Source organism: Panthera tigris, chromosome F2, assembly GCF_018350195.1.
Source record: "Panthera tigris isolate Pti1 chromosome F2, P.tigris_Pti1_mat1.1, whole genome shotgun sequence".
In the NCBI taxonomy this organism is placed as follows: domain Eukaryota; kingdom Metazoa; phylum Chordata; class Mammalia; order Carnivora; family Felidae; genus Panthera; species Panthera tigris.
In genome coordinates this window covers 40,702,684-40,722,078 of record NC_056676.1, presented here as the reverse complement: position 1 = coordinate 40,722,078, position 19,395 = coordinate 40,702,684, and the positions used below count along the sequence as shown (strand labels likewise).

Genomic DNA, 19,395 nt, shown 5'->3' with positions numbered 1-19,395 from the left:
ATGATAATATCATATGATTTAGATTCAACTGTCAAATTTCAGATTTGTTTTAGTAATTTAGTTGATAGTAAGTATGTCACGAAAAAAATTACAAATTATCAAAGATGCAAAAGATATGTTGTAAATCAGATGCATGAAATCCTAGAAAAAAGATTTAGAAGGGGGTAGAGTTTGTCCTAATTACAAAACTATCAGTTTCTGATTTTTTGACTAATAAGTGACAGTATTAGGGCATAAAATATTTAACTATTGTGACTAAAAGAAGTATAATTATTTCTAACAGAGTGAATGGCAGATGTGGAGCTATTCTTGCTGATGAAATGGGTTTAGGGAAAACATTGCAATGTATTTCACTCATCTGGACTCTACAGTGTCAGGGACCCTATGGAGGCAAGCCAGTAATCAAGAAGACACTTATTGTCACACCTGGGAGCTTGGTGAATAATTGGAGGAAAGAATTTCAAAAATGGCTAGGAAGTGAAAGGATCAAGATATTTCCTGTTGATCAGGTAAGAGATTTTTAACACAGTTTAGCCTTGGTCATTTTCTAAATCTCTGTGCTTTTTTTTTTTCTTCTTTTTCTTTTGTTTAAAAAAATTTTTTTAATATTTATTTATTTTTGAGAGAGAGAGAGAGACAGAGACAGAGACAGTGTGAGTGGGCGAGGGGCAGAGAGAGAGGGAGACACAGAATCTGAAGCAGGCTCCAGGCTCTGAGCTGTCAGCACAGAGCCTGATGCAGGGCTCAAACTCACGGACCATGAGATTATGACCTGAGCCAAAGTTGGACGCTTAACTCACTGAGCCACCCAGGCACCCCCTTAATTTTTTTTAAATGTTTATTTACTTTTGGGAGAAAGAGACAGTGTGAGCTGGTGAGGAGCACAAAGAGGGAACACAGAATCCAAAGCAGGCTCTAGGCTCTGAGCTGTCAGCACAGATCCTAACCTGGGGCTTGAACCCACTAACTGTGAGATCATGACCTGAGCTTAAGTTGGACGCTTAACCAGCTGAGCCACCCAGGTGCCCCATTATATCTCTGTGCTTTTCAAATCAGCACTGAAGTTTTCACTGTCTATATGGTAGTTTTTCAAGTGTATTGTAACTCTGCAACTCCTTTGCAGAAAAATGGAATCTTGGCTTACAATTTGGTTTTGAATGCACATATTCTAATTAATGTCTGTCAGGAATATGCTGCTTGAATTTGATTTTACAGTTTTAGCCCATGATTTGTTAAATACTGTCTTTTTTTTTTTTTTTTTTTTTTTTTTTTAGGACCACAAAGTAGAAGAATTCATCAAATCTCCATTTTATTCTGTTCTTATCATCAGTTATGAAATGTTACTTCGTTCCTTGGATCAAATCAAGAATGTTAAATTTGATCTTCTAATCTGTGATGAAGGGCATCGTTTGAAGAATAGTGCCATTAAGACAACTACAGCCCTCATTAGCCTTTCTTGTGAGAAAAGAATAATTCTAACTGGTCAGTGTTTACTTTGGGGAAGACTTGATGGAATTTTTGTCTTCTTATCATAAAGGATTTGTAATATGTTGGCATCCAAAGAATTGGTGGTGCTGGATGGAATTCATACTAATAAACCTATGGTAATTAAGTCTTGGTAGGATTCTGAATTTTCAAATCCCTATGTAATTTCCCGCCACTTAGATTTTGGAGTTTTTGAAGAATAAACAATGCTATCATGATAAAGAATGTAGGAGATAGGTCTGCATTGTCTCTTCATGGTTCCTAGGTCTGCTATTTATAGCTGTGCAACTTTGGGCAAGTTATTTAACTTCTCTGTGCCTCAGTTTCCTTATCTGTGAAATAAGGAATAATAATACCATCTACTTTGTAGAGTTATTGTAAAGGTCAAAGGAGTTAATTCATGTAAAGTTATTTAAAGACTACCTGACACATGGTAAATGCCTAATGCCTAAGTATCCATTGTTTATATATGTATATGCTACATGCATAATTTATTGCTGGCCAAACTTGCTGGCCCAGACTGGAAAGGGGGTGGCCCATATGTAAATACAGGAATCTTTTTCTACTCATTCCTTTTTAGCCTAGACTAGAATCAGGCCTGAATAGCTCAATGTAGCTTTCCTCCCACACCTTATTTTGGCCTTGTGTGGCCTTTCCAATTTCTGGAGAATTATCCTTGTTTGAATGAGAACCTCCACTCTCTTCTGCATCTTGGTCAATGATTGATTCATAGAGGTAAGTGAAAAATGCCAGAGCCCTTGCCTTAGGGTAATTTCAGGACCGGCTTTATAGCACAATTTATGCTCTGAGGATTGCTATAATTTATCTCAAGCAAGGAGGCCATCCTTGCTTAGTTTCTTCCCCTCCTATTCTCTGATTCTATTATTCTCTTTCTCCTCAGAGCACTCCCTCCATACATGTTGTACAGCCAAATCCCTGTCTCGGGCACTGCTCCTGGAGAACCCAGTCAAAAGACATAAATCCTTTCCTGCAGCTATCATTGGCAAATGGGATCCGACTATCATGAATGGCTTGGATTAGTTAGCCAGGGTTGGATGTCTGGAAGTCAACCACAAGGATCCTTATACCTTTGTTTCCCTTCTTACTTGCTTGCTTTTCTCATTCTGCCTATCTTAAAAAAAATTGTTTTTGATTAAGTAAGCTCTGCCCCCAACATGGGGCTCAAACTCATGACCCCGACATCAAGAGTTAAATGCTCTACCGACTGAGCCAGCCAGGTGCCCTTGATTCTGCCTTTTTTAGTCATTGTCATGGATATTTATTTAAAAGTTTAACAAAATGCGTACCAACATAAATATCATATTCTATTATGTATCTCAAAATTTAGAACTAGTTAGATGTGTTATATAATTAATAAGCATTGATCCTTTGGGTTGACCCATTTAATTTGAGGGGTATGATCATTAAATTCCCTGGCATTGTAAAATTCATGTTATCTATGTTAATGAATAAGTGCATTTTTATATGCCTCTTACATATATTTTTGGACAACCTTTTCTAGTCTGTCATTTGAATGTCATCTGAAATTATACTGTAGGACTTTGCTGATTTACATGGGGTTTTTTTTTTTGTTTGTTTTTGAGAGAGAGAGTGAGAGAGAGATCGCGCACGCGAGCATGGGTGGGGAAGGGGCCAGAGAGGGAGACACAATCTGAAAGCAGTCTCCAGGCTCTGAGCTGTCAGCACAGAGCCCGATGTGAGTCTCGAACTCATGAACCATGAGATCATGATCTGAGCTGAAGTCAGATGCCTGACCGACTGAGCTACACCCAGGCACCCCTACATGTTTTTTTGATATAATTATTGAAACATGCTAATGTTTCTTTGAAAATTAGTTAGCCAAAAGTTTTTGAGCATGTAATTTATGCAGGGTATATTTGTGTTAACCTTTAAGATTAGTCAAGATCTCAATTTGATCTGAAAACTTTGAAAGGTAATAATTACAGGTGTCATTCACTGAGTATTTACTAAATGTCAGGAACTGTGCTACAACGTGCATACAGTGTCTCTACTTTTTGTTGTAATACCACTGGGAAATTGTTAACTTCCCAGTTTTATAAGTGAAAAAATGCTGAATTTAACTTAAAGAGCTCAAGAATCTTGTCCAGAGTCACACTGTTATAATATTAAGAATCATTAACAGTTATGGAACATTTATTGTGCTTTAGGCACTGTTCTTAGTATATGGATTAACTAATTTGATCCTGACAATCCTAGGAGCTGCTATAATTATCCCCATTTTCTAGAAGTAAACTGAGGTATGTAACTTGCTTAGGATCACTCAGAGAGTAAATGATGCAGGTGGGATTTGATCCCAGGCGAGTCAGACTGCAGAGCCTGGACACAGCCACTATGCTGAAGTTAAAACCAGAGTTAAAAATTTATATGGTTCTTAATATTTTTTGTTCACTTGGAGTTGGCTGCTCTTTCTCATCTCTAAAGCCTTTAGTTTAGCTTTGTTAGGGAAGAGAGTACAAATTTCTACAAATAACCTGTGATTGTAAAACACAAACTTGACCTTTCATCACTTTTGTTTCTCTTAGGTACTCCAGTTCAGAATGATCTTCAAGAATTTTTTGCATTAATTGATTTTGTAAATCCAGGAATATTAGGCTCTTTGTCATCTTATAGAAAAATATATGAAGAACCCATCATTTTATCGAGACAACCTTCTGCTTCTGAGGTATAATTTACGTTAATAAATAGGTTTAAAAAAAAAGACTATGTTCAGGAAAGTCATCCACAACTTGGGCAATATTTTAATTCAGGAAAAATTAAATTAGTGAATTCTTTATTTTTCCATAATCCTTCAACTCTTCCTGCATTCTTTATTTTAGAGAATAATATCACATTAAAAAAATCATAAATAGGCACTTCACAAAGAATTGTAATTGACAGTAAACATATAAAAATATTCATTTTTACTGATATTGACGAAAGTAAACTAAAGTAACCATAAAATAACTTAAAAAAAAAGTTTTATTTATGGAGGTGCCTGGGTGGCTCAGTTGGTTAAGTGACCAACTTTGGCTCAGGTCGTGATCTATCAGTTTGTGGATTTGTGCCCCACCTTGGGCTCTGTGCCAACAGCTCAGAGCCTGGAGCCTGCTTTGGATTCTGTGCTTCCCTCACCCTCTGCTCCTCTCCCACTCATGCTCTGTCTCTCTGTCTCAAAAATAAAGAAAACATTAAAAAAATTTTTTTAAATGTTTTATTTACTTATCTTTTAAATGTTTATTTTTGAGAGAGAGGGAGTGCACATGCACACACAAGTGGGGGAGGGGCAAAGAGAGGTGGGGTTGGGGGATCCGAAACAGGTTCCATGCTGACAGCAGAGAGCCTGATGTGGGGCTTCAACTCTGATCCAACTCGGATCATGACCTGAGCCGAAAGTCGTACACTTAATTGACTGAACTACCCAGGCGCCCCAGGATGTTTTATTTATTTTTGAGAGTGCAAAAGTGGGGGAAGGGCAGAGAGAGGGATCCGAAGCAGGCTTTGCGCCAACAGCAGTGAGCCCAATGTGAGGCTTGAACTCACGAACTCATGAGATCATGACCTGAGCCGAAGTTGGATGCTCAACTGACTGAGCCGCCCAGGTGTCTCACTCTTCTATTGGTGTTTTAGTTGGTTCGATTTACATAGTAATAGCAAGTATAGATGAGAGTGCTGTTGTCTATTGGTTAGAATGTAAATTGGTATATAATTGGAGAATAGTTTGGTATTATGTATCAAAAGCTTTAAAATTGTGCATATTTTGTGGTGCAGCAATACCACTTTTAGGAATTTATTATAAAGAAATAATCATACATGTGCTTAAAGATTTACCTCTAAGGGTAGAAAATTCTGAAACTAAAGGAAACAAACTAATTGAAAACAGACATTTCTAAAGGTAGGAAAATGGTTAAAGCAGAGTCTGCATGTTGTTTACACAATGTATTTCATTGAATCTAAAATAATACCAATTGTAAGGTGCATGGTTATTTTATGAACCACTAAGGAAAACATGCTAATAAATATAGTTTAAGAAGTCATTGATGGTGGCTCAGTTGGTTAAGTTCCGATTTTGGTTCAGGTCATGATCTCACAGTTTGAGCCCTGCATTGGGCTCTCTGCTGTCAGCACAGAGCCCACTTAGGATCCTCTGTCTCCATCTCTCTCTGCCCCTTCCCCACTCTCTCTCTTCCTTTCTCTCAAAAGAAGCATTAAAAACAAATTTAAAAAAGCATCCTATATGAGAGAAGTTAAAGTATAAAAAAATACGTCTCAGAATTAATAAAATGATAATTAGTAAATATTTATTGAACATTTCCCATGAACCAGGAATGATACACAATAATAGCTTATGAATATATTTATTAGCATGGAAAATGTTAATCATATATTATTTAAAAATAAAATCACATTCATTTATTTACCCAACACCTACATGTTAAACATCTAAAGTGGGCCAAATGTAAAGTGTTAAATACTAGGGAAGACAGTGAAAAGCCAAACTGAATGGCGCCTTGTTCCCATGAAGCTTCAACTATAAAGATCCTGTTTTTGTTACAAATAAAAGTAAAATGTTAAATACATTTATATGTTAATATAAAGGAAAAAGACTTGGAAGATACACATAAAAGTGTTGACAGTAGTGGTTGTTTCTGATTGATTAAACTTGGTTTCAGTTTTAGTTTTAGTTTTGCATAACTGTGTTTTCTGACTTTTCTTCAGTGAAGCTATTTCTTTTGTAATAAAAATTGAAAATAGTTTTAAAATGTGAGGGGAATTTTTTATGATTTATATAGAAATGAATATATACATATGGGATATTATTTTAAGCTTCACTGTGAAGTTATGTATGCTCAAAAAAGAATTTAAGCTTATATTTCAATCATACTGTGTTTTGACTTAAAAAAGTACAGTGGTAAAAACTTTGAAACAAACAAAAAGAAGCAAACAAACTGGAAGCAAACATTTCTAATGAACAATGTTGTAATGATTTTGAAAGAATTAGCTGTGCTTTGTGCCAGTAATTTCTTGTAGGTTTAATTTTAGGGTCAATAACTTGTCAAAATATTTGCTTCCAAGAATTTGCTGAGTTAGTTCTTTGTTGATGATTTTAAGACTGTGTACCATGACAGTCTTCACATAAAAGCTTACTTTTAGAATAATTTAATTTGTAGATTGTTGATTGCTGATGGCTCTCAACAGTGCTAATAGCCAAACAAAGATTAGGAGACTGGCTTAATTTAGTTAAATGGTTATGCTGAACATTTAAAGAGATGATGGGTCATCTGGATGGCTCAGTTGGTTAAGCCTGACTTGGGCTCAGGTCATGATCTTTTTTGGGTTCAAGCCCTGCATCGGGCTCTGTGCTGACAGCTCAGAGCCTGGGGTCTGCTTCCCATTCCGTGTCTCTCTCTCTCTCTCTGCCCCTCCCCTGCTTGTGCTCTGTCTCTCTCTTTCAAAAATAAATAAATAAACATTTAAAATTAAAAAAAATAAATAAAGAGAATATGATTGGTTTTTCTATCCCAAACTCAAACTGAATTTATTCTGTTAAAAAAAAAATCTGAAGGGATGTAATTAGTAAATGGTTTATTGATATAAAATGTTTAATGTTCCTTTTAATTGCAATAATTCTTTGTTTATAACACTTTTAAGTCTGCGATTTTTCCATAGGAAGAAAAGGAGTTAGGAGAGAAAAGAGCAGCTGAACTTACTTGCCTCACTGGACTCTTTATCCTTAGAAGAACCCAAGAAGTCATAAATAAGTATCTTCCACCTAAAATAGAGAATGTAGTCTTTTGCCGACCAGGAGCACTACAGATTGAGCTTTATCGAAAGCTGTTGAATTCTCAGGCTGTCAGATTCTGCCTTCAAGGGTTGTTAGGAAATAGTCCTCATCTAATATGTATAGGAGCTCTTAAAAAGCTGTGCAATCACCCCTGCCTTTTGTTCAACTCAATAAAGGTAAGTAGTATCTGAGACTGTGTCAGAGATGTGAGCTAAGGGTTCTGTGTCATGTGAGTCTAAGAGGGCAAATTGGGCCAACCCCAGGGGTTGCATTTGTGGGTTTTCGAGAAGCTCTCCAGCCTCTCCTATATGTTTCATCTGTACAGCTTATCTAGCTTCTATTTGTTCAGAACATGTCCATACATATAGGACTGAACAAGGAGTGAAATGGATGTGAGGCACTGCCTTCTAGAGTTTGCCCCATGCCCTTTGGTATCTTGTCTAACTAATACTTTGCTGTGGTCCTCCTTCCTATCTTATATATATGTAGCCAATCAGTTTTGTTTGGTGCAAACAAATAGAAAATTTATCATTGAAAATAATTTAATTTTTTCCCATTATAAAAATAATATATGATACATATTGTATGAAATTTATAAAACTCAGAAAACCAGAAGAAAATTAAAGTCATCTGATTAGACTGTGAATTGGTGTAACTGAAAGATAGTTGGCAATGTGTACCAAAGCTTTAAAACTGTATGTATTTTGTGGCCTAGCAATACTTTTAGGAATTTATTATAAAGAAATAAAGCTCTCTAGCCAGAAAAAAAACCCGTAGTTTGATATTAATAATCTTAGCCAATACTTACTAAGCATATAAATGTACCCAACACTAAATGTTTTTCTAGCATTATTTTGTTTATTCTTTACAAAATTGTGGAATAAGTATTGTTATTACCATCCCCACTTCCTTTTTTTTTTTTTTTTTTTTTGGTGAGGAAACAGGGACTCAAAGATACGCATATATAATCTAGTTCTAGAGAAACTTAATTTTAATGATGTTATGCTTATTATTTTAAAATCTACTTTTTTCCACTAAATAAATTGAGAGCATTTTCCCAATTAGATACCTTCTCCAAGTATGATTTTTAATGATTATATAGTTGAACTAACCATTTGGATATTTAATAAACATAAGGCAGTTTAGAGTATAGTGAGAGTTTTCTGTTTTGGAGTTAGAGCTGGGTATCAGTTCCTATTCTACTGCTTACCAGTTCTTTAAGGGCAAATTTTTATTAAAAATTAAAAAAAAATTTTTTTGTATTTTTAATGAGCTGGGGAGGGGAAGAGAGGGAGACAGAGAATCTGAAGCAGGCTTTGTGCTGTCAGCGCAAAGCTGGATGTGGGCCTTGAAGCCATGAACTGTGAGATCATGACCTGAGCCGAAGTCAGATGCTTAACTGACTGAGCCACCCAGGTGCCCCTTTAAGGGCAAATTTAACCATGGTCAAGTTACATCTGCAGGCCTTTATTTTTCTTATTTCCAAAGAAGAGACAATAATAACTTCCTATGAACATACTATTTCATCAAGTTCCTGTGGCAACTTGATGAAATAGCATGGAAACAACTTAGCAGAATGCCTGACCATAGAAATTACACAATAACTATGAAAACTCTATTATCCCCAGCTCATTCTTAACACTGTTTTAGAACAGTTTTTATTCTTTTATTTTTTTCTTTAAACAGTAAAATCATAATTTACAAACAAAACGAAAGAAAACCCATGGATGCTGCATCACGCTTGAGGTCATTAGTTATATACTTGGAAAATGGAGTGTTCTACCAGAATTCTTCAAGTTTATCCTTCAATGAGTTATATTTACATAGTTTATCATAGGAGAAGTCAGCTTTCTGTAACTCTGCAGTAAGCAGGATTATAACAATTTATTAATCAACTTTTTAAGAAACAGATTTTATATACAGTGATAAAAATTAAACCCTTTGGGCATGATGCCCAGCAAAAATAGAAGCCAAAAATTCTTCCTTAAAAGGTCGACTTTATCATAGCCCAGAATGCACCAGTTAACTAGTAATAGGCACAAGATACCACAAGCTTCAAAGAGGGTGCATAACTTACAATCTGAGTCTTGTTTGGTAAAGCCTTTCCTCTAACATCATAGCAAATGAGGATCAATAGAAAGTGGCTGAAATGAGCCTTCCACATGTATAAACAACCTTTAAGCAGAGTTTTTTTTTAATAAAGGTATTCCTATTGAAACTAGGTTTTTTCCCCAAGTTCAGTCAAGGTGATGAGTTTCTTTTCAGGAAATGTGAATGGAATATAACCAAAAGAAGTGTAACTGATAACCAAAGGCTACAGAGAGTCAGAAGAGTGAGTGCCATGACTGGCTGATATGAGAAGTCTAACTGGTAAACTCCCCTGTGATGGAGGTGATTTATCAGGCTGTCACAGAATGAAGATATTATCTATTAGTTGATTCTTAATTAGGGGTATTATGCATTACAATCTGGAAAGCTTTTAAAACTCCATTTGTCTAGACCTCAACACCTATGGACTGATTCAGAAACTCTGAGAGTAGAACCCAAGTATGAGGATTTGGAAAAAGTGACTCCCCAAGTGATTCTGATTACATGTTCCTGGCTAAGAACTTGTGCCATAAGATCACCATTTCCTTTGTATTTTTATTTAATATTCACCAGACAACTTTATGCTAATGATTTGGCTTCCCTTGTGGTTTCATGTGACAGAATGTATAGGCCACTTGGTTTAAATAGGCAAGTCTCCTTTGAAGGTCAATAAATTTATATTCTGACTTTGTTTCTTAATTTGATTAGTATGGCTCATTTGCCTAGAGCTTAAACTTACTCAGTTTCTGAACGTGAAAAGCTGTGGACTAGATCCTGGGTCTGTGGTCTTTTGATGACCTCTCCAAGGTATAGGCATCTTAGCAGACCTAAGCTGAAGCAGCCAGCAACCATCTCTTTCCCCTTGTATATTCCAGTGATATTAGTATCTTAGGTTTCCAAGTATTTTTAATCAAGCAACTTTACCCAACTATTATTATATTTTGGAAATAAGCCAAATGTACTTTGTGCCTAGCATCTTACACTACAGGATTCACTGCCTTTAAGTGTTTCTGGAATTATTAAAGAGGGAACACAACACCCATGAAAACATAGGGAAGTATAATAAAGTATATAGTTAACTTCTCAATTAACTAAGGTCAAAGCTGAACTGTATTTTGTAACCATAAAGGTTAAGACTCAGTGCCCCCTTTGCCACCCAAAAAAGAGCTATAAATAATCAAATGGAATTTACATTGGGTCCTTAAGTATCTATAGGATTGGGATAATTGGACAGAAAAATGAGGAAGCATTCCAGGCAGGTGGAGTAGACTGAACAAAGTTTTAAAAACAGTGATAAATCTGGTAAATGTGGAACAAAGTGAGGAGACCAGCCAGTCTCAGAAATTTAACCTAAAAAGTGCTGTAGTTATTAATAAGTATATTTTTAGTTAAGTATTCACATGTCATCTAGGCACTTTTGGAAAAAGAATTTCAAAGGTGCTGATAATCACTTTGGAATAAAAGTATTCTAAAAATCATTGGTAATGTAAACAAAAATATAAGTAAGAATAAATTTCTGTTAACTTATGGCAGAATTATTCCTTCTTGTGGAAGAAATAGCTACGAGAAATTGTTCATAAGAGTGAGTAAACTCTTATGCTTGATTCTGAGTATAACCTGGGAGGTGCTGTATGAAGCCCAAAATCAGGAAAGAGAAGTAATAGCAGAGGGAAGGAAAGAAGAGAAGAAAGGACATATCAGTGATGAGAGATCTTAGGGTTTTGGAGAGAACAGTTGTATCACTGTACTGTAGTTTCCTCTCTTATTTCTCTGCTGTCCCTCCTCCCCTTCCCAAGGAACATGTGGGCAGTGATGCTGCCCTTGTAGGGTGAAGATCGCTTGCACTAGGAGACTGCATCGAATGGCTCTGTAATGAACTCAGTAGGATGCATGTTACCTTTTTCAAAAATGATCACATCGTAACCTATGAAGATTTATGTAATAGTTAACTTGGTCTTTTCAGGTGGCTATTAATCTTCACTTTCCCCCCCCATAATTTTAGCATTTCTTTCCCTCCCAGTTAACAAAATAAACATGAGCCAGTTAACAATCATCCTTTTGAATAGGGAAAAGAATGTAGCTCAACGTGGGATGAAAATGAAGAAAGGAGTCTATATGAAGGCTTGGTAAATGTGTTCCCTGCTGATTACAACCCTCTCATGTTTACTGAGGAAGAGTCAGGAAAACTCCAAGTGCTGTTGAAGCTCTTAGCCGTTATCCGTGAACTTTGTCCCACTGAAAAGTAAGAGATCAATTTAATAAACTTGCTTGTAAGTGCTCGTGGAACTTTGGTTTAGACTATAGCCTTACTTCCTCTTCTCCCTCCTTCTTTGGGATCATGGTCTTTATTTAAGAAGAACTGTATCTAAAGGTAGATACATATGTTTACAAAAACCTGGAGACATCTTTTGATATCTAACACCTACTAATTTATTCCTCTATCTCTTTTAGAATCCTTTCTTCTCTGTCGCTCAAATGTTGATACTTTAATTTTTAAGTTTATTTATTTATTTTGATAGAGACAGAGGGAGTACGAGTGGGGGAGAGGCAGAGAAAGAGGGAGAATCTCAAACAAGCTCCACCCTGTCAGCTCTGTCAGCAGAGCCACCCTGTCAGCAGAGCCCTTGTGCGGCTCGAAATCACAAAATTGAGACAATGACCTGAGCTAAAATCACGAGTTAGATACACAACCAACGGAGCCACTCAGACACCCCAAATGTCAATACTTCTTGGGGTTTCTCCATAGCCTTCTTCTCACTCTAAACAGCCTTCCTTGGTTTCCTCTACTCTCCATTGTTGCAACTCTCACTCATACAGTCTTGATTCCAAGTTTCTATCTCTGGTCCAACTCTGCCTTCTCATTCCCACATCCTTATTTCTTACTGTTTAATGGGCATCTAAATCTCTCTTGATGTCATGTAAGACTTTAAGGTACAGATATCCTCAACAGCTTTATCCTTTAACCTGATCCTTTTTCATCATTCCTTGGCTTGATGAATGGCACCATGATTCATGCAGAAAATCTAGTCATTCTAGACTCACTTTTCTTCTTCTCTCACCCAACATTGTCAGTAACTAAATTCTAGATTGTTATCTCTTAATCTTGGAATATACTTCCTTTCTGGTACCAAGATTTTTGTTTTGACTCTTGTAATTAATGATTTGGGTTATGATGGTCTCTCTCTCTTTTTTTTTTTTAAATTTTTTTAACATTTATTTATTTTTGAGACAGGGAGAGACAGAGCATGAACAGGGGAGGGTCAGAGAGAGGGAGACACAGAATATGAAGCAGGCTCCAGGCTCTGAGCTGTCAGCACAGAGCCCGACGCAGGGCTAGAACTCACGGACCGCAAGATCATGACCTGAGCCGCAGTCGGCCGCCTAACCGACTGAGCCACCCAGGCGCCCCTATGATGGTCTCTTATAAACTACTTCCCTCTTTCAACCTCATCACATATCAACATTGCCCTAAATTATATTTCTAAACTACAAATGCTAACATATCACTGTCTTCCGTAAAAGTCCTTCAAAGACTCCTAATTGTCTTCCAGGAATTTCTAAACTCTATGTAGCACATTGGGCAAGGCTCTTCATGACTGGCTAATGCCTCCTTTTCCAGCCTCATTTGCCACCACTTCTTCCCACTTAACATGTGGTTCAGTCATACCAAACATCTACCAGACCTGCCATTTGCTCTGCTTCTCACCCTCTGCTTTTACATGTTACAAGCTCTCATGCCTCCGCTGCCTTCACTTCTCATTCATCTGACCAGCTTTTTCTCTTCATTAAGACTCCGCTCCATTGCTTTCTCCTCTTGGAAGCCCCCAGCCTCAGATTGAGTTAGATGTCCTTCTTCTGTACTCCCTTTGTGTCCTGTACCTACCTCTCCTGGAGCTCTTCTCACATCGTATTAGTTCTCATTTTAGTTCTCTTATATATCAGTATTTGTAATACAGGGACTGTGTCTTAATTATCTTTGTATCAAACTGTGTTTGTGAATTAAGGCAAAAATACATAGAAAAGATTGCAAAATAGTAATTACTTTTAATTGTCAAGGGATCTGGCATAACCTCTTTGGAGCATTTATAATATCATTTGACTTGTGCATATTTTTAGGTTTATTTTTCATAACAATGAAGGAATTAAAATAAGGAAACTTTCTATAAGGTATTTAATACAGTTTGATTAAAATGTTTTATAATATTTCATATGTACAAAAGAACATGTATAATATAGATGTGCAGATTGTGATCTAGTTTAATCTTATGAGTATAAACTTTAACTCAGACTTAACTATTTGCTTTTTTTGTTGTTGTGTTACTGGATCCTTTTAAATTTTTTTTTTTTTAACGTTTATTTTATTTTTGAGACAGAGAGAGACAGAACATGAACGGGGGAGGGGCAGAGAGAGAGGGAGACACAGAATTGGAAGCAGGCTCCAGGCTCTGAGCCATCAGCCCAGAGCCCGACGCGGGGCTCGAACTCACGGACCGTGAGATCGTGACCTGAGCTGAAGTCGGATGCTTAACCGACTGAGCCACCCAGGCGCCCCTCATCTTAACTGTTTCTAAGTGTATTGTTCAGTAGTGGTAGGTTCATTCACATTATTGTGCAGCCAATCTCCAGAACTCTTTTCATCTTGCAAAACTGAGACTGTACCCAGTATATAACAACTCCCCAGGCTTGCCTCCCCCTCGGCTCCTGGGAACTACCCTTCTACTTTCTGTCTCTGTGAATTTGACTACTCTAGGTACCTCATAAAAGTGAAATCATATAGTATATTGTCTTTTTGTGACTTGCTTATTTTACTTAGCTTAACGTTCTCAAGCTTCGTCCGTGTTGTAGCATGTGTTAGAATTTCTTTCTAAGGCTGAATAATATTCCATTGTATGTATTTTCCACATTTGTTTATCCATTCATCTGTTGAAGATCACTTAGGTAGCTTCCACCTTTTGGCTATTGTGAATAATGCTGCTATGAACATGGGTGTACAAATATTCCTTCAATACCCTGCCTTCAGTTCTTTTGGATATATACCCAGAAGTGAAATTGTTGGCTCATTTGGGAATTCTTTTAAAAATTTTTTGAGGAATCACCATACTGTTTTTCTTTTCTTTTTTAAAGTTTATTTATTTTGAGAGAGAGAGAGAAAGAGAGAGAGTGTAAGCAGGGGAGAGGCAGAGAAAGAGGGAGACAGAGAATCCCAAGCAGGCTCTGCACTGTTAGCATGGAGCCCAGTGCGGGGCTTGAACTCACGAACTGTGAGATCATGACCTGAGCTGAGAAGAGTTGGAGGCTTAAACGACTGAGCCACCCAGGTTCCCCCACACTGCTTTTCATAACATCTACACCATTTTACATTCCCACCAACAGTGCACGAGATTTCTAATTTCTCCACATTCTCACCAACAATGTTATTTTCTGTTTTTTGATAATAGCCATGCTATTGGATGTGTAATGATATCTCATTGTGGTTTTGATTTGCATTTCCCTAATGATTAGTGATGTTGGGCACCTTTTCATATACTCGCTGGCCGTTTCTATGTTTTCACTGGAGAAATGTTTATTCAAGTCCTTTGCCATTTTCTAATTGGGTTGTTTTTTAGGTGTTGAGTGATGGCCCCTTTTTTTTTTTAATAAAAAACTGAGTGTAGAGGCCAGGCTTTCCAAGGCTGGGCTGCCTATGCACAAAACTTTAAAAAGTTGTAGTGTTTGGTTCCAGGAGTAGTATTACTGTCTTCACTGTGACTACTGTGTTACCATTGACTTGAACCAGATAGTTATATTTTAGGTCTTCTGGGAAGACATCTTCTAGCACATAGGGTGTTTTTGAGTAGGTTAAGATGTGTTAGAACGGGGTGGAGGCATATCTGAGAACTCTTGTCCACCGGGTGACCCTTTTGTGGAATTTAAAGAAAAGAAACTTCAAAATTTAAAACCATTTATTTTCCCTCCTGGTTGTTGCATTCATGCACTAGGCTTCATGGCTTGGTGAGCAGACTTGATACTGCATTCCAGGCCCCCCCCCCCCCCCCCCCCCCCCCGTGCTTCTCTTTGTTGGAGACTCTCCTGCTGGGTACAGCTTGCATTGTACTGTAGACCTGACGCCTTGCCTACACATTTCAGTTGCTTTAGGGGACAGTCTAGTGAACATAAAGATAATAGCCTGTTTCCAAGTGGATGTACTTGTGTGTGGGGGAGCTGCTCGAGACCTCTAAAAGAGGCTTGTCTGAGAGTCCTTACTAAGACAGTCACCTATCCCATCAATCTGCACCTAGCCTTGTAAAGATTTGTTGGGGGAAAATATTAAGCCAGAGTTTCTTTTCCTTCTAGTGAAGTTAGATCAGAAAAAACTATGTTTAGATAATATTATTCATCCCTATAAGGTTGCTAGGTGAACTGGGGGAGACCTCCAGGCCCTCCATCCAGCCTGTCCCAAAACATCACTGCAGTCTCTCAGTCTTGTCACAAGAAAAGAATTCAAGGACAGACCAGACAGAGTGGTTAAGTTGTGCTAGTGAAGAGTTTACTCAAGTGAGAGTACACTCTGGAGAGCGGGTGAACTCAAGGGAGAAGTTTGGGTCTCTCTCTTCTATTGACTCTTGTTAACTGAGGGGTGGGCTATTTATTGTTTGGGGAGAGGATTTCTTTGGGAGGAGGATTTTGTGTCTTTTCCCCCTTACTTGGTCAGGGCCTCTGACCTTCTTTGTTTTGGGCCTGTCTGGTTTGATCTGGCTTTTTGTGACTTTGTGGAATAGTGCTGGGACAGGTTGCTAACTTTCCTGGTAACTGGCCTTGACTCCCCCTTTGCTGGCTTCCAGGCATCCTGTTAAAGCCTGACTAACTGCCTACTCTAACAATAATAGATGAGAAAGAGGAAGGAAAAATGATTGAAATAGTAGTATAGGGATTATGGTAGATTGCAAAAATGGTCTAAGTTCTTCTCCATGTATCCATGTTCCTTTGCTAGGTAATTGTGAGTGATTTCCCACTCTGACTCTGAGCTGAGCCACATGACTTGCATTGGACCATGCAGTGTTGGCAAATATGGCACAAAAAAGAGACTTGCAAAGATCTTGTGCATTGGGGCTTTTCCTCCTTTGGGTTCCTGGAACCCTTCTGTCACCGTGTGAATAAACCTTGGGTAGCCTGATGAGTAGGTCAGCTAGTCCCCAGTTGACCTGGCAGCTGACTGCAGATGCTTGAGTTTGCCCAGCCATGACCAGCAGAGGAATCTTCTAGCTGAGCCCAGCCTAAATTGCCAATCTACTGTTAAAAAACAAAATTCAACCAAGTAAATTTTAAGATCTAATTGGCTTTATTAAACAATTCCTGAATCAGGCAGCATCCCATCTAGCAAGTAACTACAGAGGAGCTCTCCTGAGCTAAACTAACAAAAATGTTTTCAAGGCCGAGTGTTGGGGGGTGGGGAGAAAGGAATTTATTAGCAAGGAATGCATTGTTTAAGCAGGGTTGCCCTCCTAAGGGGAGCTGAAGGGGTCTATCAGTAAATTTCCTGGTATTGATCAGGAAATTCCATGTTGACTGGTTAAAGGTTACATTCCTTGGGGACTGAAATTGCAATTAGGTTAGTTATCAAGTCTTGTTTACTGACTTGGGGTCTTAACCTAAGTGATGCCATTTTCGGTCTGTGGTTTTCTTTTTAATACTACAGTTTGTAAGCTAAGTAGAAAATAAATGGTTGTTGTTTTAAGCCACTGAATTTTGGGATGGTTTGTTATGTAACAAAAAGTAACTGGTACAAGAAATACAAATATATTGTTGGATTATCTTTCCCTTCTTAGCATAGATATTTAAAATTATAACTGTTAAAGTTTGCTTTATTGTTTTTAGATTTCCAGTGCTAATAATATAAATATATAGGAAAGATTCTTTACCTTATTTTTATTTTTTGCTTTAGCTATTGTAAAAAATACTGTTTTTACTTTTTATATTATTTTATTGTTTTAAAATTTTTATTTTTCAAGGGGTTAAAAAGCTCATTGTAAAGCAACAGCCCCCATTTCCTCTCTGCCTTTGCATCCTGTTTCTCAGTGCAATCCCCAGCTCCCCTAGTGTATTGCCAGATCATGTGCTGTCACTGCTATCTTGTTATATCCACATTTTCATCTCCAGAATTTCTCTCTGGATTTATTTATTTATATTATTATTATTATTATTATTATTATTATTATTAAAAATCGTTTTAAATATTTATTTAATTTTGAGAGAGACAGAGTGTGAGCAGGGGAGGGGAAGAGAGAGACAGAAACAGAGAATCTGAAGCAGGCTCCAGGCTCTGAGCTGTCAGCACAGAGCCCAACGTGAGGCTTGAACCCACAAACTGTGAGATCATGACCTCACCTGAAGTCGGACTCATAACTGACTGAGCCACCCAGGTGCCCCTGGTGTTTCTTATTTGAGGATATTAATTATGTTCTTAAAATTGTTTCCTGTTTCCTCCATTGCTCTGTTTCATACAGGTTTCTTTTTTTTGTTGTTGTTTATTCATTTTAGTTTCTATTTTTCATGTTGGAACCTTACCTCTAATAGTTGGTGATCCATTCATATTTATGATTGATGTAGTAAGACGTTAATTGAACACTCCATGTGCCCGGGTAGGGCTGGTAGACTGGTGGCCCTCATTGGGTAATTAGACAGTGAGCTGGCTTTTTTATTTGGGGACTCCTTATCTGTGGACCTTTTCTTCAGGGTCATTTAAATCATTCCAGAGGTGAATCTTCCAATACTATCTTTTTGAGGTGGGATGTGAGAAGAAGGCCTGGCTACTGGTGTTCTGGGAGTTGGCAGTAAAAGGGAACTGGGATCGTACATCCAGTATACAGACTTTCATTTTGATTTCTCACTATAACCTTGCCTTCTAGAGTCCCTTGGTCTCAGTTTTCTTTGCGTTACTTTCTCCAAAATATAAACATTCTAGCTGAGAAAGAATAGTCATGGGAATAGAGTTTGGATTCTGTTTACCAGTGCTCTTATAATAGCTGCAGTCTAAACACCTTCCTTCTGAGGTATGTTAAGATTCCTTGATATGAATAAATTTGTGCTTGTTTCTTATTAGAATCTACCTCCTTGGGCACTTAGGTTTTACATTGTCTGCACTCCTCAGCAGGTCACCATTCCATTCTCTGTTTTCACATATAACTATCTCCTTGCTTTATCAAAGGTAGAGTTATTTCTGTTTCTTGTTCTGATGTTTTTAGGGTGGCTTCAGAGAGGTGAAGAAAGCAGAAAGCAGTATCTTAATACTGGACATCTCTTAGATATTGATTTAAAAATTGAATTTAAGGGATGCCTGGGTGACTCAGTTGGTTAAGTGTCCGACTTTGGCTCAGGTCATGATCTCACAATTCATGAGTTTGAGCCCTGTGTTGGGCTCTGTGCTGACAGCTTGGAACCTGGAGCCTGCTTTGGATTCTGTGTGTCCCTTTCTCTCTGCCCCTCCCCTGCTTTCACTCTGTCTCTGTCTCTGTTTCTCTCTCTCTCAAAAATAAACATAAAAAAAACTAAAAATTGAATTTTAAGGAGAACCTGTGATTTAGTTGTACAAGGTCATTGCTGCATGTTCTATAAATATCACTGATAGTATCACTGTAGTATTTCCTTTCAATTAAAAAAACCTAATACTGCTTTAAAATTATATATAAAGACTCTTTCTTTTTGATTGGCAGGGTGGTGTTGGTGTCCAACTACACACAAACCTTGAATATTCTACAAGAAGTATGCAGGCGTCATGGATATGCTTTTACAAGACTTGATGGACAAACACCAGTCTCTCAAAGACAGCAAATTGTTGATGGCTTTAATAGTAAATACTCTTCTGATTTTATTTTTTTGTTAAGTTCAAAAGCTGGTGGTGTGGGACTTAACCTTATTGGAGGATCTCACTTAATTCTGTATGATATTGATTGGAATCCAGCCACTGATATCCAGGTATGACTATTTATGAATTAAATAAACATTATGGGGTGGCTTGGTGGCTCAGTTGGTTAAGCATCTGA

The 19,395-nt window shown here is 37.5% G+C and overlaps 1 protein-coding gene across 4 annotated transcripts in view; it reads left to right on the top strand.

Moving 5' to 3' along the window:
* LOC102965968 (RAD54 homolog B) overlaps window positions 1-19,395 on the top strand; it is a 94,540-nt gene that overhangs the window by 67,216 nt on the left and 7,929 nt on the right. For all 4 annotated transcript variants that reach the window (XM_042973202.1, XM_042973203.1, XM_042973204.1 and 1 more), the window contains 6 exons: window positions 284-509; window positions 1,275-1,482; window positions 4,050-4,189; window positions 7,174-7,464; window positions 11,443-11,618; window positions 19,066-19,327. In XM_042973202.1, coding sequence (XP_042829136.1) covers window positions 284-509; window positions 1,275-1,482; window positions 4,050-4,189; window positions 7,174-7,464; window positions 11,443-11,618; window positions 19,066-19,327 — 1,303 coding nt within the window. The remainder of the gene's footprint in view (window positions 1-283; window positions 510-1,274; window positions 1,483-4,049; window positions 4,190-7,173; window positions 7,465-11,442; window positions 11,619-19,065; window positions 19,328-19,395) is intronic.